General features: G+C 33.6%; 2 protein-coding genes across 2 annotated transcripts in view; both read left to right on the forward strand.

Annotated features, from left to right (window-relative positions):
• The window catches only part of LOC118739068 (glycerophosphocholine phosphodiesterase GPCPD1-like), a 481215-nt gene that overhangs the window by 274639 nt on the left and 181361 nt on the right, over positions 1 to 25215 (forward strand). The window lies entirely within an intron of this gene.
• Positions 15559 to 25215, forward strand: part of LOC118739071 — a 64289-nt gene continuing 54632 nt past the window's right edge. Inside the window, exons 1-3 of the mRNA XM_036470194.1 lie at positions 15559 to 16160; positions 18284 to 18371; positions 20468 to 20553. Of these exons, the coding sequence (XP_036326087.1) occupies positions 15972 to 16160; positions 18284 to 18371; positions 20468 to 20553 (363 nt within the window). The 5' untranslated portion in view covers positions 15559 to 15971. The remainder of the gene's footprint in view (positions 16161 to 18283; positions 18372 to 20467; positions 20554 to 25215) is intronic.

Raw genomic sequence — 25215 nt, forward strand, 5'->3', positions numbered from 1 at the left:
TGCCGAGCGAAACACGAAAACGAAAACAAAAAACCCTTGCGTCGAACCCTCTGCTAATCAGTCAACAAAAAGTTGCTTACTGTCTAATATTTACTCACAAAAATTGTGCTAAACACCATTGCTACTTTTGCACTTGCGTTCATTACCGCCTTGCCTTCATTACCGCCTTGCCAAACATTTGCCTATTTTGTGTTTTGATTACATAATCAGCTTGAAATAATTTGTGGCATGTCTAAGTGTAACCCAGAAATCTGTCATTGAGTGGCAGGTCATCTCAAATAATGTTGGATCTTTTAATATCCCTTTGCTGTTAGTCTCTAATCGACCACGTGCCCATCTGCCTACTAACTACTTATTCAAGTAACGACTAAAATACCCCAGATACCAGCAAAGGTCATATGCAAGCATTATATTTAGTAATATAGCCTTGGGTTTGCTTCTACACACACTTACCTAATTGCGAACTTTATGCTACTGCTGCTGCTGCAGCTGCTGTAAGTTTAGTAAGACTAGATTTAATAACGGTAAAATTATCTTAGGCATAAGCAGTTGTTGTTAAAAGGCATTGTACGTCTCAATTAACTCAATAACTCGTTCAGAAATACAACACTAAAGAGACCACAGTTGTGGCAAGCTAATTGAACCAGTTGCATTGAGGAACAAGTGGAAACCTAAAATCCTGTTAATGTTTTCAGCTATGGCTTAGGTTTGGAGGGCGTATACTATACATACTCTCACCTGCAGCCATATTTGCCGCGGAGGCGAAAATCTCTAACCGTCACACACTACAAAACTGCGAATGACCACTTCTGTTAACTCTCCAGTGAAACAGTAAAACTTTTTACTCTTGAATCTTCAATCCTGAATTGCCTTGAACAGGAATTTGAAAATCGGTATAAAAAGGTGTGAAACAACTCTTTCTCTCGTTTCTTTACGTGCTGTGCCCTGGTTAGACCTGTATTTACGAATTTACTTATCTTCAAAGGTTGTCTCGTCTGATCGCCTGGAAATTGTTTACGACTTGTTTTGTTCAACAATTATCCGCTGATGTAACAGTAACAGTAAGTCTCGCCTTCAATTTGGTAATTATTACGTACCGACAGAGCTGGGTAAAAAAGCAATTACATTACAATTACAATTACATTCCTCAGTAATTGTAATTTGGATTCAATTCCTTTAGTTCACAGCAAAGGAATCGATTACTTTTTCAATTCCTTGAAGTAATTTCAAATGGAATTGCTTTTTTCTTTAATTCCATTACAAGGAAGTTCATATTGTAATTGGAATAAATTACGTGCTAGTAATGTAATTTCTTTAAATTCAATTCCTTTGAAAGGAATTGAAAATGTAATTTTTTTTCCCATTCCTTTGAAAGGAATTGAAAATGTAATTGATTTTTTTTCCAATTCCATTCCTCAAAGTAATTTAAAAAGTAATCGAATTTTTACTGTTGAATTGCAATAGCTTTGCTAAATTTCTTGGTTGCTAACTGCCTTGAATAAACAATTATATTATGGTACCTTTAATTCTACCCAAAATGGCGTGCCTTCTGGGGCCTTTGAAGTGCTCTTACTGGTATCCTGCGTTACAAATGAGGATAGAGTCCGCTTAAATTACGAGCCCTGTGGGACTGGAGATCCTACCTCCTAAGAGTTTTGTAAACAAATTTCATTGCTATGGCTAAATTTTGATGATAACACTGTAACGACGCTAAAATTACACAAAAAACGCCGAGAGACGTAAAATTAATTTTAAGTAGTAGTTACGGATCTGTGTACCGGTTTTTTAGATAAGGCCATTTAGCCAAGCTATTTTCATTTTAAGTTTTCATTGCGAATGAAAAAAATTCAAACTTTAACATGGTCATACGGTCATGTACGATATGGCTTATGGGTAACATTATTTCCTGCTAGTATTTCATACAAAAAATTATTGCACTTTCACTTAACCCTTGCAAACTTGTTTATTTATCCATCGATTTTCATCGGTAGTAGTGTTTTAAGCTGCAGAACAAGCAGATATTGGCTAGTCTATACTAATATATATTTTGAAAGGCGTTTTTTATGTTCGCAAAGCTCGAGAAAGGCCGTACAAATATTTTTGAAATTTCGGAATCTACTGCAGACTTTCCAAGGATGGTTAGAGGGGAAAAAAAAGTTTCGATATAGAAAGGGGGCGTGGCACCTCCCATACAAACAGAATTTTTCAAACTGCATATATTTGTGGTACAGGACTAGAACTGGGTATGGTGATATATACATACATATATAAGACCAATTCCATACTAATGGAGAAAAATTTGCATGGTTGGAGAATGGGGCGTGGCACCTCCCATATAAACCGAACTTTTCATATTGCATATTTCTGGAAGTGTTCATGGTAGACTGTAAGCCTTTTAAAACTCTTTAGTTTGACACTCAATTTAACTGAGTTACAATTTCCAAACAGGTGGCAGCCCCCTCAAAAATATTTCCAACAGTTGTCTTTCTTAAACCCCTTTAATTTGATACCCATATTGTACTATTTTATTTATTTTATCAATGTAATTTAATTAAATTTTCAAACACATGGCAAACCTCCTCAAACATATTTTCGGCAGTAAGCCTTCTTAAAACTCTTTAGTTTGACACCCACTTGGCAATATTTCACTTTTTTTTAACAATTTGACTGAGTTTAAAATTTCAAATAGATGGCAACCCTCGTCAAAAATACTTCCACCAGTTATCTTTCTTAAACCACTTTAACTCGATATCCATATTGTAATAATTCATTAATTTTATCAATATAATTGGGTTTAAAAATTTTAAAATAGGTGGCAACCCTCCAAATTTTTGCGATATCATTGGTTCTGGTGTTATACCGAACAAAAAAAAAAATTATTCAAATCGGTTCAGCCGCTCTCGGGTTTTGATGACCGTGACATACGAACACAACATTTTTATATATATAGATATACATAGAAGATGTCCAATGTGTGCTTTCGATTTTAATCTTTGACCACAACAAAAATTCCACATTGTACATTCGTGTATGAACTTTCAGTTTCTAGATTACTTTTACAATTCCTTTGAGTAATTGAAAAAACTAAAGTACTCTTGCAATTCCAGGTAATGGTATTGAAAAAAAATCAATTACATTTGCAATTCCTTTCAAAGGAATTGGAAAAAAAATTACATTACTAGCACGTAATTTATTCCAATTACAATATGAAATTCCTTGTAATGGAATTAAAGAAAAAACAATTACATTTTAAATTACTTCAAGGAATTGCAAAAGTAATCGATTCCTTTGCTGTGGACTGTAGGAATTGATTCCTAATTACAATTCCTTGTAATCTGTAATTGGGAGTAATTAAATTCCTAAAGGAATCATTACGACCCAGCTCTGCGTACCGATCGAGTAACATTTACAAAAATTATATCGAAAATCTTAAGTCTAAAAAAAGTTCTAAAAAAAATTCTCTTCAATTGTTTAAATAACTTTTAAATAAAACAACCGAATTACAGCAAAGTATGCCAGGGAGTGATTTTTTTCGTTCAAGCTGAATGCAAAGCAATATCGTCCAATGGGGGAGTCCTCAAAAAAATATACCAGTATATGTTGAAGACTATTGCATTTATCTACAGTCACTTTTTCACTTAATGGAATTAAATATTTTTGTATATCTAAACACTTATTGCAAGTCCCCTACTTTCATATAACGGCAAATTTATAAACTGCGAAAAATGTGCTTCTTCGGCGACTAATGAAATCATTCCGCACCAACTTTCAAGACTGCATAAATGGACTTAAAGTGGGTGTTTCTCACCCAAATTCTAATATGTTAATGTTTGTAAATAATTATATGCTCGAAAGTACTATTAACTTAACAAACGATTCCTTATCTTTGACAATACATGTTTGACTACATTCACCACGATCTTGAAAACTGACCAAATTGGCGTGACCAAGTCCATGGTCCTTTTAGTATTATATGAACATCCGGAAACATGAACACGTTTAAAATAACTCTCGTCTCACTTTTTTGTATTTTTCACTTGGTTGCTAAGGTAATGAAGAATTGAAAATTCACATGGGAAAATTGTAGTTTTATCTTAATATCTTAAAAACTTGTAGACTTATTTAAAAATGATAAATGAACGCCAGGTACTAAATTTAATAACCCTTAATTTGATATATCGTCGTTTTTTTTTAAGTTTCATTTTCAAAATTCACACACTTTAATTCAATTGCGTGGGCTAAAGATAAGTTTTAAATTAGTCATTCGTGTCCAATAACAATTGCCTTAGACCTAAGAAATAAATAAATATTACTATTACAATACGGTCAAATGCTTTTTATTTCTTGCCCCATACAAAATCGAGCCAGCCTAATCTGCATCGTTTTTTATATAGATACTTGAGTCGATTCTGAGGTTTTAACAGCATGTTTGTCCCTTTCAATGGTGTCATGTTCATTCACACAGCAAAGACTTTAGACTGGCGGTTATCGAAGATAGTGACGTTTCCTGATGCGATCGTCAGAAAAATTTCTGTGTTCTGATATTTTGCTAGTTCGTAAGCACATCATGAACATACATAGATTAATCGCTTTTTTGGGAGCATGTGCGGTGTGGGAGCATGTGCGGTGTGGGAGCATGTGTTGGGGCTGGAAATGCTGGTTCAGCAACTGTCTTCTTGGTTGGCCTCCTGAAAGCCGCGATGTTATTCTCCTTCAACTCGGCCAAGCGCTTTTCGAGCTTGCTTCTTAATCAGTTGCCTTGGTCTTATTGTAAGTAATAACTTATATCTCTGCTAAATTTTCTTCAAGAACGAAGCCGGAAAAATTCGGACAAATCCGAAAAAATCATGAAATCATGATCCCGAAACGGTCACAGTAGTCTGGAATAAAAGTTGAGACGTCATGAAAAAATCCCTAATTATCCTAAACGGCTCTGAATAACTCCCAGAAAACGTTCCTTAAATATGTATATTATGTATGTATTTGTTTAAAACAGAAGAAGCTGGGCAATAATTTTTGACTTTATTTTTGCACGCAAAAAGAAAAACTAAGAAACTTCCGAAAATCCAGAAAAGCCAAAAATAAAACACGAAAAAGTACCGAAAAGCCGGACAGGTTACGAAGAGATTTCTAAAATATTCCGAAAAACGACTGAATAATTCCGAGAAATACTTAGATTTTAAAAATATTCCAAAATTATGTACACGAATATTCCGAAACTATCACCAAAACTCGAAAAATTTCCAAATGTTTAAAAACCAATACGGAATAATATCTCAGGGGCCCGAATGAAACAAGAAATGCTATGAAAAATCGATAATCCCAACAAACTTTTGAGAAAATAACGCAAAATAAATGAAAAATCGTAAAACATTTTAATATATGTAAATCAAAAACTAAAAACTGTATAGTCATAACCAGTAATTAGAAGATCATGAATAGTAATGAGTAAAACACAACAAATACCGAAAAGTACCGAAAATTAGAGAAATCCCGAAAAATCTCGAAACAATTCTCAATCTCAAAAAATCTAGGATCATTTCAAATTGTAACTTAAAGTGTCAAAAGAAATTCGTAAAAAAGGTTCGAAAGATCGCCCAAATTCGATATTTCCGAAACAAGTCCCAAGTACATTACTGTCCCGAAATAGTTCATACTTTTTGTCAGTACCTACAAACTAATACGCACAAAAAATTCCGAAAAGTACTAAACCCCCTGAGGATTCCGAAATAAATCCTGAAATTTTTGAAAAACCCCAAAAGTATACAAAAATACATACAAACTAAAGCAGCAAACAAATTTCTAAAGAAATTAAATAACACAGAGGATTCCGAAAAAAATCCTGAAAATTTTAAATATTCCCAAAATAAACAAAACATGGAGGATTCTGAAAATAATCCCGAAAAACTTCGAAACGTCTCAAAAATATTTAAAAAATTTCTGAAGGTGATTCGGAAACAATACACACAAAATGTGTAAATAGCCCGATAAAAATACAAAAATTTACATCAAATCGAGAAACCTGAAAAAATTTCGAAAATTTCGAAGAGATGAGAAAAAATATTTTTGGTAAATAGTTCCACAAAATAATAGGAGCGCGATGTTTTGACTATTTGTCTTTTTTTAAATTAAGATTTTTTTAAGTATACCTCAGCATCTAGCAAAAACCACATAAAACCGAATATCAAAATTTTTTAAAAAAATATAAAAAATTCCAAAAATTTTTAACTTTTTATTCAGAACTTTTATAAAAATTTTAGTATAATAAAGTGCAAGTTTTAAGTTTGTTTTTGGAATTTTTTGTTTGTTTTGTGTGCTAGGCATTTTCCTTCATATAAAACAAAATTTAGAGCGAAATTCCGAAAAAAATCAGAAGAGCCAAAGGATTCTGGAAATGTAATAATATAATGTAATAATGGAAATATTCCAAAAATTTATAAAAAAAAATATTTTGGAAAATTTGTATAAACTCCGAAAAATCAAAAGTTTATACGGAAAAACTACCAACGAAATGTTTAAATGTGGCTAAAGAAATACAATAGGCAAATTCAAGATGTTCGAAAAAATACTGAGAAAAGTTCGAAAAAAAGACGAAATATCATTTACCTAGTTCTAATTATTTATCTGTCTATCTCTGATGAAAAATACTATTACTCGTTGCGTAGCCTCGACTTAAGTCTTTTCGCAATTGTCTGATATTTGCGTAAATTTTCTTACACATTTTTCATCCCACACAATTTTTAAATATTTGAATTACCTCCAAATTGCTTGCTAGACATTTAAACTTGAATTCTTTTAGAGTCAATGGGTACTCAAAATAATTGAAGTGCTCATTTTGACTGTTTGCTTTTGTTGCTGTTGACGACGCCAGTTTCGTCGCCGCTTGTTAAGTGTTTGTTCTTTATGGTAGGCAATTAATTCATCATTAGTGAGTAAACAGCGACTACAAGTGGACACACATACATACATTTAAGAACGGAGCAATTTCGCTGAAAATATTTTGGCAAAGCAAATATACATATACATATACATACGTATAAGTTGTTGTGCCCAGAGGGCATTGCCTCGCTAAGCACTTCAGGCCATTTTTGGGAAAGCCCCAGCTTTAGAGAATATAGTAAGAAGCATTGGCGAGACTATTGAAAAAAAAAATCTTTATATTTACGCAAAAAATTAAAAAATAATAAATGTTTGTTTTTATTTTCCACTGAATTTTGGCTGCCGCCTTAAGTTTGCCTAAGTGAAAGCAGTCAGCTGGCAACAGTCGTTAGCAACAAAGAGAAGATTCAAATTGAGAAATTGGGGCACTTTATGTGACCATACCATGGCCAAATAACAGTTGCAAAAAATAAAACAACAGTTGAAACAACTACCAATAGAAACAAAAACGGCAGCATCGAACGCCAGTTTAATTAAAGCAAACAAGCTGGCGATTGAAGTAGAACTGAAATTTCTAAGAAGCTGGTACTTAAATAGACAGACTTTCAAAAATTTGATAAATTTTTTACGAACCAGGGGCAACTAAAGCTAAGCTGTAGCCATTTAAGAAATGCTGAAAATGCATTTTTAAATTACTGTTATATAATAGAAGTTTCAGATACGCGTATGGATGCGCGTATGTAGGTACATACATATGTATATGCATAGCTGTTTAAGTGTGGCCTAGCCAGCGCTTAAATAGAGCAAAAGTATTTGGCCGCAAAGTCAAGCAGCAGTTATGAAATTGAAATTTAGCTCGAGGCAATACATATGAAAAAAGAATAGAAGAGTAGAGAAGAGTAATATTAGGTATTCATGTAGTCCGTAACGATGACAGCATCATAAATTGCTGCTACCAAAAAAAAAATACACAAAAAACGAGTCCAAACCGCACTAGTTGGAAAGCTTGCCTCCGACTTTCACTCTCCCTTCGCTCTCATATTACTAGCCAAATGCTAAATGCTTGCTACTCGTTACTAAATACATTTCTATGAGTAAATGAAGAACCAAACAAGCATTAAAGTCAGTCAGTGTGATACAAATTTAATTTTAACGAGCTAGCTGGCTGACTAGCTGGCACAGACACAGCCAAAGCCACATGCCATTAGAAAACACATAGAAAAACACAAGTTCACTTAGAGAAGAGTGATGCGTAGTGAAGAAGCTGGGTTGGAGGCTATGAGTATGTACATTAGGGTGGTCCAAAGCTGTATGTGAAAATAGTAAAGACCGAATTTTAATGCTCTCATCCCCTAGGATTTTTCTTTACCGAAAAAATCTAAAATATATTTGAAGTTCCCTCAAAGCGCTCAAAAGTTTCCATGTATTTTAGGGGCCAAAATTTTTGGTTCAAATATATAGTATAGAATTCTTTGAAGTGAGTATTTTTCGATCGGAAAACTCTATTCCTCTTCAGAGGACTTCGAATAATAATACCCAATTTTTTATTTAAACATTTTTTAATATTAATTATTTTTATATGTCCCCAAAAGCCCCGAAAAATTCATTGGGGCAACCATAAAAAATCCTTTTTTAAAAACATGGTAAAAAAAACAATCGGTTATTATTACTAGGAGTCTCCTTAAGCGAAGCAGAGTTTGCCGATCGAAAAATATTGACATGAAGGTATTCTATATAATTTCTACGAAATTTTTTTTCCTTCAAAATACATGAAAAATTTTTAGCGCTTTAAACGAAATCTAAAATTAGTGATTTCGGGGTCGTAAAAGGCTCACTCAGATAAGTTGCGTTGACTTTGTGCGGACTTCCCTATTTGCCTATGATTTTTGAAAAAGACTCTATGGAATCCGAATATAGACGGAATGTTTTGGGGTTTTCTAAATGCTCCTAATTAAATTTATAATTTAGAGTATTCGAATTTTTTTCATAATTTATTTGTATTGAACAAAAACTTTGAATGAAAGAAAATCATTTAATATATTATTCAATAAAAAAAGCAAATATTATGAAATTAGCAAAAAATATTGTTTATCCTCTTCTTAAAAGACGTTTCTTTGAATTCATTTCTTCGCTTTAATACCAGAACCAGCAAATTTTCAATTAAATGCGCCAGAAAAGTTCTAAAGTTAGCCAAAACTAATTTTTTATGCGTTATTGCTAACCTCAAAATGCATTCACAACTGCCATAACGTCAACAGAACACAAAAAAAATGTTGACTACATTTTCATTCCATATTCGGAATGCTGCGGTATGGCCCCATATTCGGAAAATCATGTGTATATTTTTTCGGTATAGAATAATCTTAGGGGGTGGGAGCATTAAAATTCGTCAGGAACCTTGTTCTAGTACTGGCCCGCCAGATCTTAGTTCCTACCATCCTAATTCCACTAAAATCCAAGCTCGCTAAAATCTTTAAACTTTGGTTAAGGAAGTATTTATTTCAATTCGAAGGCAAGTTAAAAAATCTTATTGGCCTCCTTTTTAAATTTTTCGTTATATCTTCGGCATTTACACTTGGATCATAAAGTATGATATATCGATATTCTTGTCCCAAGAAGACATATTTTTCTTGCTCACTGAGCTCAAGTGCCTTATTCTACCACATTACCATCCTAACGTACCACCCTAATGCCAGCAAACTAGATCTAAAAAAAAATCATTAAAATTTTACTAAAAAAGTATGTTGATCATTCGAATGGAACCAATTCGAAAAATAATTTTTATTTCCGAATGTAGGCGTCACGGACAAACGTAAAAGGCAAAATGGAAATAATTTTCAAAAACGCCTTATCAAAATACTGCAGACCCAGGGATGTACGGTGAACTTTTTTTGTTTTCTCTTTTGTTTTGACTGTAAGATGGTTCGGTTTAATGTGCATAAATAACTATATATGTACCCTCCTTTCAAGTAGCGACTGTGGTCTCTGCATGCAAGAGTGCCTGCGCCAAGAGTACTTCCACAAAAAAAGTATAAAGCAACTAAGAAATACAGCAGCATCATTGACGGCAAACCACAAGTATTGTGTTGCAACAACACGAATTTCAAAGAGCAACCAAATTTTCCCTCAACTTGAACTACAAGAGGGCCAACTTAGATCAACAATTCAAATGCATTTGAAGTATAAAATGTATGGCAATAGAAAAACAACTCCTTCGGGTTATGCCACGAGCGTCAGTTCCAACACTATTTATGTAGTACAAGCCAGCTTAAAAACAGCAAGCTTCTACCCACTCGTATATGTATGCAAAAATATAAGCAAAACCAATGCCCTGAATACTGAGTATGTATTTGTATGTAATTGCTTTAGTAACTGCAAATGGCTACAACCAAGTGAAATTGCAAGGACAGCTCCAAACTTTGCTTTCTTGCTTTTGTGTGTTTCTATTTACAATCGTGGTTTATTCGTTACTTCAACAGGAACTTTTGGTTATTATTTGGTTTTGGTTTTGATTTTTGATATTCCAAACTATTTCACGCTAAATGAGAAAATTTTGCAGAGCCAACATTAAAGACATAGCTAATTTATAATTTAAAGATATTGCGTTTCAACCAGTTTTGTAGGGTTCTGCTGCCACATTAGTTGACACTGCTGAGCACCACAAGCTCAATTAGCGATAGATAGGCAGATTAAGCTACTCCTACTAAAGTTCAATGGACTCCAGAGTAGCCATCTTCGTGGGCCCGCATGCAATATTAATAGCTGCGACGCAAGAGAGGAAGTTGCACAGTAACAAAATTGTATTGAGTTGCGCCGCATACAATGCGCTTCATATGGATGGCCAGTGAGGCAAGAATGGCTGGTTAGCATTCATCACTCATCATACTGAGCAGTATCTTCTTATCGCGATATTGGCTGTATCAGCAAGCAGACATGCCATCTACGTCTATTCGAATACGAGGTAACCCCGTTTCAGAGATTTCTGCTTGAAGATTCGACAACTGGTAAATCATATGCATAAGCGAATTAAGTGTGAAAACACTTGAAGTCCGCTGGCTCCACACACTATCATCGGTTTGACCATCTACTATATACCCAGAAAGTCATTTTTGAATGTAGCCCCCATGTTTTCCTAACGAGACGTCCCGGCGTTAACAACGATTTCGTTGCTTTGTTGATAAAGAGAGTTGATAATAGAGTTGAGATGTGACTCCCAGCTGAGTTCCCTATCCAGGGTTATGCCAAGATATTTGAACTCTTCCTTAAGGGGAATCACAGTCCCATCTAGGTTTAGATCTAGCAAGCATAGCTTAATTTTTCTAGTGAAAGGGATGATTGTTGTTTTATTGGGATTTATGGATAGTCCCTCTTTCCTACACCAATTATATGTTTTGTTTAAAGCGTCCTGCATCAAGTGTCTAATGGTCCTTTCATGGTTGCCGCTTATGGTTTCTGATTACAAGGGTGGTTACCTCTGCATTAGATGTCAACTAACTTGTAACTAACTACTGTTAGACATAAAATATCAATAAGAAAAACTTTTTTTTCTTACATATTCTGCTTTAGGAGGGCGCATATTCGAACTCCTTCAGACATACTTCAAAACGGTAATATAAATTTCGATCTTCTTTTTATTTTTCCTCAATTCGAAAAAAGTAGTTGTGAAGTGCAGAAAAAATTGTCTGAGAATATTTAAATAGAAACTTGTTACAAGAAAACAAACTCCAGATTACATCGTAAAGACTCCTGCATTACATTTCAACTAGTTTTAAGTTGGCTTTTTGTAGCTAACTAAAAGTTATGTTTTTTATCGAAATCGCTCAAAAAAGCAAACCAAGTACAAGTGGGTAACTTATTGTCAATTGATATTTTTTTTTCTGCAGGGAATAGAGGGACACCCCCACCAAGTGTCACCGTTTTCTTATTTAAATGTTGCTCGGATCAGGTATTCAACCCAGGTCCTACGGAGTGGTAGTGCGCACCTCTAACTAGCCACTAGCCGCCATATACTCAGTTACTAAGCATCTTTAATCGGTAATCTTGCATAATCATACATAGTTGAATGTGTACATTAGGGTGGTCAAAAATATAAAATAAAAGTCGGAATTTTAGTGCTCTCACCGCCCAGGATATATATTCAGGGGTCGCTCAAATCGCATATTTAAGTAAATCGATAGCTTAGAGGGAAAAGTTGCTAAGTCCACTTTTTATGAAAACTCATATTTTGTTATAGGAAGCAAGGGATATTAAAAATGCATAGTTTCCAAAAGGTTTAAGGGACACCTTTTTTCTACTTTGTATGCAATTAAAGGCAAATTTGCTAAGCCTAAAGGAGGCACCGAGAATCCGACAAACAAAGATAATACGAAATCTTTTAACATAGCTTTGCTTTGCTTTAAACGAGCAAAATGTTGTATTCAAAGATTTGCGAAGTAGTTGAAGCCAATGGCTACAAGAACCTTTTTCTCTCCTGTTAAATTAAAAAAAAAAATCAAAAATGGACGTAGCAGCTGGGCACTCTAAGCTAGCGAAATATTTGATTACCGAAAACACCAGAGCGTATGAGTAACATTTATATATTAGAACTAATCGCCGTCTATCTAATTTAACTTTTACGCGAAACTTTTTTCTCTTTTTAAAATATAAATATATTATTATAAATTCGTGTATTCTTTGCTATTCATTTTATACTAATACTTATATGTTTTTCCTTAATATCAAATGTGTACTTATAATTCTCACCCCATTACTTAACGCTTCCATCAAAACAAATCACAAACTCCCTTAATTCCTGCCTTATTCCTGCCACATGTCGGACATATCATGAAAAACTAAATCGCAGAAAATAACATAAAAAGAACAGTGATAACAAGCGAAACAAACCAAAGTGATAATAAAAGACATTTATCCAAAAACAGCAACTTCCTATGCTGGTGCATGGTGTCAGCGCGGCATAGCTAAGATTATTGCATACTACAATATTAACATTTTGAGCGTTTGGGCGTTTGGGGGATTACCAGCCATTCTAAGCCATTCTCTAAGCTAAGTATTCATAATGATTATTCTTCTCTTTACTGGTGGTAGGATGACGTTGGGGATTGCGTAGCGCATAGCCGCTGGGTTGTTGGCGGTCATCATCTTTGGCTAAATTACAAAAGTATTTCCATTAAATTTTGCTAATTTAGTAGAGTTTAATTTGCTGTGTGGCGTGCTATACGTTGTGCTCTAGGCTTGTTAGTTTAAGTTTTTTGAGTTGACTTTGGTATTGCTTTTAGCATTCGGCTGGTGGAGAGTAACGAAGAACAAGTTTGTGAATTTAGAAAGAGAATCAAATTAATTTACTTGGTATGTATGTATGCATCTATTTTTATACATTTACTTTGAGTTGACCAGAAAAGGAATTTAATAAAGTAAAAGTAAACAAGAAGAGTCAAACCTTATTTGATATTTACATATTTTGAAGAGGAAGTTAAAAGGCCAAGATTTAAAAGGGCAATTGTGATTTTGAAATAAAAATTTTAGTCCATCAACTCAGTAAAACTGCTCTCCTTCGGATTAAATTTATTTGTATAAAAAAAAAATTAATTTTAATAGTTTGTGGGTGAATGGCTATGGTTAATGGTAGCCAGGTAGCACATGTAGACCCCGTAAGAGCTTTTGTGGGGTGATGTAAGCGACTTGAGTATGATTTGGAGTTTCGGAAGTTTATTTTTCTAAGTACTAGATACGTAATATTATTTTTTGAGATATATGCGAAGTAGTCAAATTCTTTTTGCGCCAGATAGCCTTGAAAAGATATTCAACTGTCCAGCATTTACTATATTGAAGTACCATACCTTTTTCTTATTTTTTTTTATGGAAAATCAATGTAGATTTTTAAGTCTTCTTCTTCACATACATATATATATGTAGGCCAACCCAATGCAATCCAACCTAATCCAATTTATTTTAAACCAATGATGCAAGAAATAAATGTACGAGCATTTTTTTCTTGAAAGCTGCAAACTATTTTAAGAAACTTTGGTACAAGGATGTTTCTTTTCCAATTTTTGTGCGGCATTTTATATGAATTTTTGCGTTTTTATAGAGAGCTGCAAACATCTCTTAAAGCCTAACATCCATCAGCCTTGGAATATCTGTTGCTTTCAAATATTTAAAATTTTGTGATTAGATGGCAACACTATTTATAAATATGTCTAAGTAAAATTCTTTTCGAGCAGCCAACACTTTTATGCTAAAACTTGCTCAATAATTCAATGCATAATCAAACAAAAAATTTTAATTGCATTTTTTAAATATTTTAACATGGATCAGTTATTGTAATTGAAATAAAACAAAAAAATAAAAATAAAATATTGGAAAGCGTAGCAACTCCATTTTAAAAGTGTTTTGATTTTCAAAGCTGAAATTTATTAATCACTGATCTTTGGAAAGTTGACTAACTCAGATCAAGATTTTTTTAGGTAATTTATTTTTTATATATGTACATACATACGTATGTATATGTTTAGGGGGCAAGTGTACACAAAAAAAATATATCGCCTGCTTTGCGTTTACGTTTTTCAAAGTTTTACTGAAGAGGAAACCAACTTCTTACATCCATTTTCTTGACTTTGAATGCAATATTTTGCATGTTAAAAGCAAAGCAGAAGTCCATACGAATAAGAAGGCTTCGATTTGATGTTAATTAAAAGATTTCGTATAACTTTGGCCTTATGGAATTTCCCTAGCTTTTTTCGCACTTAGCAAATTTTCATTTCATTAAATATAAACGGAAAGAAATAAAACGAGTACCTTAATCCTTAAAGTGCTTTCGTTTGAGGATAATTTTGTTTCACAAATTTGAATATATTTTTTTCGATATAATAAGTAGGCGGCCCCTTCTACCTATAGTACTCCTTTTTTGAAAGCATGGTACACTATTGAAAAATTTCCTTTAAAATGTTTTTGATTAACTGTTTAGTTTTTGCTAAAAGCCATCTTACATGTCCGAAAAGTTTCTTTTAATTCTTTTTGTACAATTCAATGCAATTTGTATTTTAAAATGCTGACTAAGAAGTAAAAAATGGTTATGGCAAAAGATGGCAATCCTAATAATAAATTAATTTTAAGTTTGAGATAGCATTCACACTCGTATTAGAATAGTTTGATTCTTTGGCTAAAGCTCACAACAAAAATTTGAACATATATTTTACAAATTACGGACACATAAGGCGTAACGTCCATACAAAGTAAGCTTACTTCGTTAGTCAGTGATGATTTTTTTATAAGTGGCAACACTGCCAAAGACAAATTTACAGGTAACGATTTTTCCAACAGCTGCTCCTTTTTGTACACTTTGCGCCAGGGTATGAAGATGACGTGGAACGATTTTCCGCCATCTCTTGTCAAATTTGGTTTGAAGAATTTCTATTTGATACCAATATTGTGCTTACGGATATTTGCGCAAGTTTCCGGTATTAAATTTCGCGCTACGTCCGTACGACGCTAATACAAAATATAAAAACTCAAAAAAAAAAAATTATATAAATATTTAGAATAGTTCTGAAAAAAGTCTCCTAAATATAGCTAAAATTCTGAACTCCTACTAATTAAAAAAAAAAACACTAATTTTTTATTGCAGCACTAATTTGGCTACCAAAGGCTCTGGCCATTCATATTTCTTCCATAAATATGCGAAATACCAGTTTTTCGATCTAAAATTCGCATGAAATTTGGTTTTTTAACAAATGAATGCGAAAGCATATTGCAAAGAAAGCAAGAGAGAAGAGCGAAAAAAGAGCAAAGAAATACCAGTTTGCAAAGTAAAGCTTCTTTTCAAAAAGTATGGGCGTCAGCTTGTGTGTGGCATCTATGCGACGCTAATGCCAACTGTGACATACAGCAAAGCAACACTATTTGCATATACCGCATAAAGAGCAGCAACAAGAACAACAATAATAGCAAGAATTAGAAGCACACCAGTCAGCAGAAACTCGTCGCAAGCCAAGCCAGCAAAAGGTGCCACGAATACGTGTGTTTCAACAGCAACAAGGATACCAAAGAAGCTAAAACAACAATAAAAAGCACATCAACAACACAGCCGAACAAACATGAAAATGAAAGCCAAACATAAAACGTGTGTTGTGGCGGCGGCGGCAGCCGCAACTGGTGTCGGTGTGGGTGCGGGTGAGAAAATGAAATCGGTGATATTGTATCCATATGGACCGCTAACGGGGACAGGATGTTGTCGGATGTTGCATGCGAAAAATTTGGCGTTAACAAGTGCGATTTACACAATTGTGAGTATAATTTGAATGAAATTACAGGAAACAACAAAAAATTAAAAAAATTATATATTTTTGAAATTTAGCTGAAGAAACAAAGAAATGAAATGAAACGAAATTAAAAACGGCTGAGTGACATGAGAAGTGGCATGAGCAGCGCGAACAAAAGTGGAAAAAAATCGGTTTAGCTGGGCGTTTTTGTTGTGCGTGCATGTGTGTTTGAAATGCAGGCATAGATATATGTACATTGCACATACATATTTACATTTGAATATACATATATTCGCCTGTCCTCGTTTTACTGTGCCCCAGCATGAGCAAGCGAAAGAAGCGAGGGAAAAAGCAAAAATGTACAAAAATAAAATCAACATTGCCCCAAAATCACGCATACGCCATGTTGGCTCCAACTACATGCCACCGTACATGTAGTTTCTGCGCATAAATAGCATTAAAAATTAAATTAAATTTGTGCGATTTTAATGCGCCTGGCATGTGGCAAGTGACATACATTTTAAAGCGAACATGTTCAGGCTAAGCGCTTACGATGCGTGCTTAGTTAAAATTGGTACTGTTGCATTTTGCGTGTAAATGTTTGTTTTTTTTTCGATATATACCCCCAAATAGCAAGCGCGTGATGCATGTGCGTGTTTAATTTTGCAATCTGCATTGAGTTTGATATATTTGATAGAAATAATATAATCTTCCTCAGCATAATTCGAGGGAGAAAATTTAATTTGACAAGTATTTTTGCTGAATACTTTCGATGGTATTTCAAAAAAAAAGTGTAGAGAAATAAATAGAATATGCCAGGTGAATAGAAGAGTTTCCGAGTAAAATCCCATGCCCCCTTCTTAAGTCAAGTCAAGTCAGGCCAAGTAAAAATTTGCATTGTCTATGTTTGAGTCTAAATCTTTCAAAGCTGCCTTACCATGCCTTGCCAAGCACTTCTTCCTTTACCCTGGCTTTATGTTGAATCTGGAGTGACGAGCACTTCCGCTTAAAATGCACTGCAGCACGGGTCGGGTAGCTGGAAATATAACTTAAAAGTTACTTCAGTTGAGAATAGTAATCATTTTAACCTTCTTTAAGTCTTCATCATAAATATATCCACACAAACGTATGTACATATGTACGAATGGATGTAGTTACGCGAAGCACGCTTGCATCATTTATACATATATTGCCTGGTAGCGGCAGAGCTGAAATGCGCAATGAGTTCGTTCATATTTATGTATACATACATACGTGCATTCAAATATACATATATACATATGTAGGTACTCGTACCCGTCATGCGTCGCTCTATTTCGTTTTTTCCTTCCTATATTTTCCTTCTCACTCATGTAACGTTTTCAGATTTAAAAATTTCACTCTCCATTTTTGCGATACCGCCGCATAAGAGTTTCACATCAAACAAAAAACTTTACAACCGCCTGAAGATAATGTATGCGGCCTTTTCCAACTTCTACGCTATGTTGATATATGGTCATCTGCATGCATTCAAAATTTTTTATTAAGACACATATGTATTTGCATACGCACATACATTCACGTATACATACATATGTACATATTTGTGCACCTATGTTGTTATATGCCCACATTAATTTATGTCTCATTGTGATACGTTAATTACATTAATGACATCAATTATCCTAATTAACAGCATTTAATGTATGCGCTATAAATTATTTTACAGTTTTTATTGTAGGCCCCTCTACGGCTCCTTCACCGCAATTTTCATTTATTTTGAAATGCGGCATATGCATAATTAAAATACATATTAGGGGTATTCTCTGAGTCTTGCAAAGCTCTTGCAAGATGCACGGATTGCACGGTTTGCAAAGCTGTCCCATACGAAAACCGGTTTTTACCGTGCAATCCGTGCAATCTGTGCACCGTGCAAGGGCTTTGCAAGACTCAGAGAATACCCCTATTGAAAAAAAGCAAGTTAAGTGGTTTGCGTGCGTATGTTGCCATGGCGTATGAGTGACATGCGGTCCGCAGAGTTTGAGTGCATTTAATGACATATTAATTACTTATTCAGCGCAATTATTTATCGCAATAATAACTATCTACATACCAACTAATATTTAATGTGTTATTTATTTCCGTTCATTTATTTTATTTTTTTTCAGAATATGTCACTTTTAATCGTGTTAATATACTCATGGCGTATAAATGTGAATATGCGTAAAGCGGAGACGCTGGAGGATGTTTACTATGGTAAGTGTGTGTGAGAAAAAAAATGTATTTGTATTTAATTATATTCTAAAATTTGACTATTTTTAGACTCTTGTACTCAAGAACCATTAAAGTAGATAGTAATATTTTCCTTTAGAATACTACAAAATCGAACGCTAGCCAAACAACAAAAGAAGCTGATCCTATTTATATTTTAAGCTGATTAATACAAGAAAAAATATATAAACACATTTTCTATACATTTGTGTATATTCATATCTTTTTTCATTACTTAACTACCCACATATGCTAGCATCACACTCACATATGCCAACAGCAATACACAAAAGCATGTATGCATGTCTCTAAAAAGGACCTGTTCGACCAAATGTCCTTAATATGTAGCATAAAAGGCCTAAGCGATGTCCAGTTTTGCACAAAATACATACTTACTCAACGAAAGCTATAGTCAGGCTCTTTGTTTAGGATACAAAGCAATCCCTCGATATGTATATACAAGTGCATATATATGCGCATATACATGTACGAACTGTGCGTGTCAGCGTTCATTTAAGGCGCTATAATCCGCTTGTCAATTTAGCTATTAAATTCACTTGTAAACTGTGCGATGCTGTAATAATGAGCGCATTATTTGACACACGGGATGTTGGGTTAATTCACAAAGCCATTTCTTAGCGGATATTTACTTCGGCCTGTTTGTGGATTATTACACAAATTGGCAGCGAACGTTGTTAAATATTTTGTAAATTTAAAGTAACTATAGCTGGATTGAATTTCCCTTGATCTCATACTGTAGGAGCGTGAGAAATAAGCCAATATTAACTTTTTTCTTCTTACTTGGCGAGGCTTTTACGGGAGTGGCATGAAGCTTTCGCCTGAGAAGATCCCTAGTAAAATTTTCCGAAGAATAATTTTCTAGAGTATATCAATCCTGTAACGAGCTTCAAAATTAGCTTTTTGTGGGGTTTCATGAAGTAAAGGTTAAAAGGAAATTTTCTGTCGGGAGCAGGCTAAAACGTTCTACGAAAGTATTTCCCAAAAAATTTTACGATATATGCATTAATCTTTACTTTCGCCCATACATTTCTTTTAACTATTTGTCCCACTTTTTTTAAAACTGTTGGTAACAGCTATTCATTATTTGCTTGATCCTAGGTAGTCAGATTAATTTTATTCAACTAAAACCGATTGATATTTTTATTCAATTACGCAACGTGTTTTTCTTATAACTTTTCTTTAAAACAGGGAAAAAATCAGAGAAATAGACCAAATATTTTAATAAATATAAGCAGACAAAAATTGCACTTTATAAATGCTAAATTTGATACTTTTGATGGACAAAAAATATGTTAATAGTATTAAAAATATATGCAAAAAATTTTGTTGTCATATATTCATTGGCGTGCTTTTTAGGGCATTTTAAGTAATTTTTGAGGTTAAGTTTATTTTCGTTTTTTGTCTTCTATGTTTGTGTCCATAAATATTATATACGTGACATTTTGGTTCTACGCAGATTCCTTCTAATTTTTCAAAAAAAAAATTATGTGGCTGTAGCACTGTGTAACATGATTCTTCATTTGCAAAAGATATCTGAATTTGATACATTTTCTCGAGATCATTCCATCTCATAATGGAAAGTAATATCAAATAAATAAAAAATATACCTTGCTAATTACATTGTAGAGACGTTAAAATGATACACAAAAATACCGAGATACGTAAATTTAATTTTGTGTTACAGATTACAGATCTATAATCCAATTTTCTAAGTCCGATAATTTTCCAAAGATATTTTCATTTTATGTTTGCATTGCGACTGAAAAAAACAAAAATAAATTCAAACGTTAACATGGAAAATGTCTTGCATACGCCAAGTACGATGTGGCGTATGAGTAAAATTGTTTCCTTTTGAATATTTTTCTACATAAAAATTAAAATGTCTTGCAAAAATTACTTGATTTGGGCAAACCTGTATATCGATCCGTAATCTACGACCCAATCTTAAGCGCACGTATTTCGGCGTTTTTTGTGCCATATCGAAACTTAAGTGTTTTTAACATTATAATGCTAAAAACAAGCAATTTTTATATTCTTAAATTTTTTACCTCTCCTTTCAGGTGTTCAAATAGCATATTTCGCCATTATTGGCACACAAATGTCCATGATAGTGTTAAGTGTTATGCTCATATTCGGAATTTATAAGGTAAGTCACACATACACTTGCTACTTTAATATAGAACTAAAGAAAAAATCACAAAAAAAAAAATATTTTTTCTTAATTATCCACGCCATTTGCTGGTTATTATGCAGAAAACCCATTGGAAAATGCTCGTACTGCCACCTCTTCGTTTTTTATGAATTTCGTCATTTGTTTCTTTGCACCCAATTCATTGCACAATAACCCATTTATTCAGCCACGCAGGCGCTCATTCATGCGAATTTCACGCCTAAAATCATGCTAAATAAAGCGGAACACGTGAAGACAGGCAACAAAATACACCTACCCAAAAGCAATGCGGCGCCTCACACACACTTACATACACACCAACAAATGTAAAAAAAAATCTGTCGAAGGTACTTATGAATGTACGTTCTCTTGGACTGAAAAATTCAAAATGAAAGCAACGCATACATTGCCATATGCCATACAAATGCCACAATGTCACAGACAAATGTCAAATGCGTGACACTTTATTTGAATGCCAGTGTCGACATACACATAAAAAGCAATTGCATGCGAAATGTACATATGTACATATGTATGAAAACCAAAGTAACGGGTGATTTTTTAAGAGCTTGATAACTTTTTTTTTAAAAAAAATGCATAAAATTTGCAAAATCTCATCGGTTCTTTATTTGAAACGTTAGATTGGTCCATGACATTTACTTTTTGAAGATAATTTCATTTAAATGTTGACCGCGGCTGCGTCTTAAGTGGTCCATTCGGAAAGTCCAATTTTGGGCAACTTTTTCGAGCATTTCGGCCGGAATAGCCCGAATTTCTTCGGAAATGTTGTCTTCCAAAGCTGGAATAGTTGCTGGCTTATTTCTGTAGACTTTAGACTTGACGTAGCCCCACAAAAAATAGTCTAAAGGCGTCAAATCGCATGATCTTGGTGGCCAACTTACCGGTCCATTTCTTGAGATGAATTGTTCTCCGAAGTTTTCCCTCAAAATGGCCATAGAATCGCGAGCTGTGTGGCATGTAGCGCCATCTTGTTGAAACCACATGTCAACCAAGTTCAGTTCTTCCATTTTTGGCAACAAAAAGTTTGTTAGCATCGAACGATAGCGATCGCCATTCACCGTAACGTTGCGTCCAACAGCATCTTTGAAAAAATACGGTCCAATGATTCCACCAGCCTACAAACCACACCAAACAGTGCATTTTTCGGGATGCATGGGCAGTTCTTGAACGGCTTCTGGTTGCTCTTCACTCCAAATGCGGCAATTTTGCTTATTTACGAAGCCATTCAACCAGAAATGAGCCTCATCGCTGAACAAAATTTGTCGATAAAAAATTTCGAACCGAACACTGATTTTGGTAATAAAATTCAATGATTTGCAAGCGTTGCTCGTTAGTAAGTCTATTCATGATGAAATTTCAAAGCATACTGAGCATCTTTCTCTTTGACACCATGTCTGAAATCCCACGTGATCTGTCAAATACTAATGCATGAAAATCCTAACCTCAAAAAAATCACCCGTTATATTTGCATGTGGGTTTGCTACGGGCTAAAGCTTGTACACGTTAGCTATAGATATAGTATTTGCATGTATAGTATGCATTTAATAAGATGTGCGTTAAGCCAACACATGCATATACATATATATGTACATATGTTGTTGATATTATAAGATTTTCGAAAAATTCCCAAAATGAGAAAGCAATGCCAAATGTTGCTATTGAAATGGTTGAATGACTTTTATAGCATTTCCCATACAAAAACCAATACGATAAATGTGTGAGGAGCAGTGGGTGGATTTTAAACCAGAGATGGTTCTATGTATACATATACACACAACACACTAGGGATGTTAATTTTTTCGATTTTTACGATCCCGGGATTTTCGGGATGTCGTTGGTTCAATCCTGGGATCGCGGGATTAGTTCCGGGATTTAGATATTTATTATTTTTCAACAACTATATTCAACAATTTTTATTGAGCTTGAGGCTTGTTGATGTTGTTGAATATAATTGTTATAAGGCCATAAAATAACAAATACAAATTTTCAAACAACTTTACTTGAAAAAAATTGCATCAATATGGTTTGAGAAGCTCTCGTACCATATCATAAATACTAAGTAAATGGGTTTAAACGTACTCTTTTATTTAAAGTGAAAATTATTTCATAACTACCAAAACGAAAGACAATAAGTTTATTTATATGCATTTACTAAAATTTTAGCGTATACATATCTGATAAACTTATTTAAAGTATGTCGAAAAAAGCTCGATGCAAAAAATATTAACTCAAGAATTTTATTTTCTGGTTGAAAGAAGTTCATAATACTAGTGGCAGAAATAAAAGAAGTGCCTTAATTCGACCAGTTTTGTCTATATTCCTTTTGTTTATTCAAAATATTCATGTTTTTTTTTAAGTCTACCCTCATATTTAATCTAATTAAGTGCATATTAATGGGCATTTCTCTGACGTCATGATTTTTTTTTAAGACTTTATAATTTCTAAGATATGATCATTTCTAAAACTTATTTATTTAAAAAATTTAGTGCAATGGAAAACAAAAATATGGGTACCAAATGAAAGAATTTTTGGGGTTCACAAAGACGAATAGGAATTGAAAATGCCACTTTAATGTATTTTATTTATTAAGCTAAAACAGTTAGTCCTTAACATATAATTTTCTCAAAAATAAAAATTGCAAAATTTCAAGGATAATCAAGGTTAAATTTGTAAAAGGGTATTTTCAATACCTACCCGTCCCGCGCCAAAAATGTAAACCTTTTTAACATTACAGAATTCTGTCTCTCATTTAATACCCTTACTGGTTTTTTAAGTACATTGCACTGAAATTAAAAAAAAAAAATTAAATTGCTCATATCTTTCACATTTTAAAGTTCTTTTAAAAAACCTGCCGTGAGAGAGAAAAATGAAGAATGCAATCTTACTATATTTGGCCCTTGTTTTCATGTATATGTATATTGATTTTTTTGTTGAGCAAAATTGCCTGTCGCAAGGTATTATATGTATAATGAGCTACACATTTATAAAAAAAAATATTAAATATTAAATATTAAACATTAAATATTGAATATTGAACAAACAAAAGGAATATAGCCAAAATCGGTCAACTTAAGTCGTTTATATTTTTGCCACCAGTGTAAATTACAAATACCGAACATCTCAGGATTCTAGGCAAATAATCCCGCTATCCCGAGATTAACATTACTAATAAAAACCTACATAATATTTGCGTTTTTATGTGCATATTTAGGTGTTTACTTAAAACCCGCACACGTATAAATATACTATTTAAATGGCTGAAGGTATTAAACTCATTTTTCACAGTTCTGTGCTCTTTTTTTGGTGCCAATGATAAAAATAATGAATACACAAATTTCATTTAGAATATCTAGGATCATAATTTCTACTTCTATTTTGCCAAGGTTTGCAAACTAAGGAGGCTTGTATTGGATTTCTAATGAAAAATAACTAAATTTTCTTTGGTAAAATTGTAAAAGTTGTAAAATTTTTCCGAGGAATTTTCATTTCATTTTCATTTATTTATTTATACACAAACAAGACATAGTCTTTTATTGTGCTGTACATAAAAATTAAAGACCACCTTAGTAACATGGAATACAATAACTTAAAAATTAGGAATATATCTAACAATAATGAGATCAGAGAGTGGGACGGGGGGAAAGCAAAGGTAATAGAACAAGTATTAAGCCTTAGAAAGAAAGTATAGAGTAAATTTTCTGTGTCCAATTGGTGCAAGTTTAGGATAGCTACCTCAATTCGCAGATGCACGCTTGAACTAATAAACATATACTACTCTTTGTGATGAGATATTAAATTAATGGAAATACACTGAAGGGAATGGAAAATGTAAAAGAAAGTTATTGAATGGTTTTCCCCAAGCCTTTGCAATTAAATACGCTAGTTGCACAACAAAGCCTCTCAAGTGATTTCCTGAAAAGTGAGTAGCTTAATTCGCGGTCCATGAAGTGGTCACGGGAAAGAAAAATTTCGCTATCAATGGAAAGGGTATTTTTGCGGGTTATTTTTGAACCTTTTCGAGTTTTTTTCCGCGACTCTTTTGAAACCAAAAAACTGATCCTTCAAACAAAATCCGTATTTAGAAAGCTTATTCTAAAAGAACGAAACTATGATTTTATATGATATACATTTTTCTCCATATGATCGCGGAATACGCGGAAGCTCGCAGTTTGGAATTAACTCTCCTCATTAGATGCTGCACATCATTTCGTGTTACCTCCGACGACACTTTCACCCATTTTTTTGCAGACCCTCTTCTTTTATGGCAACTTGCTCATAAAGCAGCAATTTCTTTTCCATAATAGCCCAGTATTTATCCATTGGCCTGATCTCAGTGCCAATATTGACGCTATGTTCTTTATACCACTTGATCTAAAAGTTTGCTATAGTGAAGTTCATAAATCTAGCCGAAATATGGCATCCCCAATTGGCGTTAGTTGGCACAAATTCAAATTACTCCTACTTGCGCCGGAAAACTGGTTAACCGAAAACCGAAGCATGTCAAAATGGTGACTTTTTCTGGACTCTTCGGAATTTTTTGAAGTGAAACTTCTTAATCGAGTTCGGAGATGGTTGCGTTAAATATTTAACACCAAGGCATAAAATCTGTATCGTTCG

This window comes from Rhagoletis pomonella, unplaced genomic scaffold, assembly GCF_013731165.1.
Source record: "Rhagoletis pomonella isolate Grant_MI unplaced genomic scaffold, Rhpom_1.0 Rhpom_scaffold_00005, whole genome shotgun sequence".
In the NCBI taxonomy this organism is placed as follows: domain Eukaryota; kingdom Metazoa; phylum Arthropoda; class Insecta; order Diptera; family Tephritidae; genus Rhagoletis; species Rhagoletis pomonella.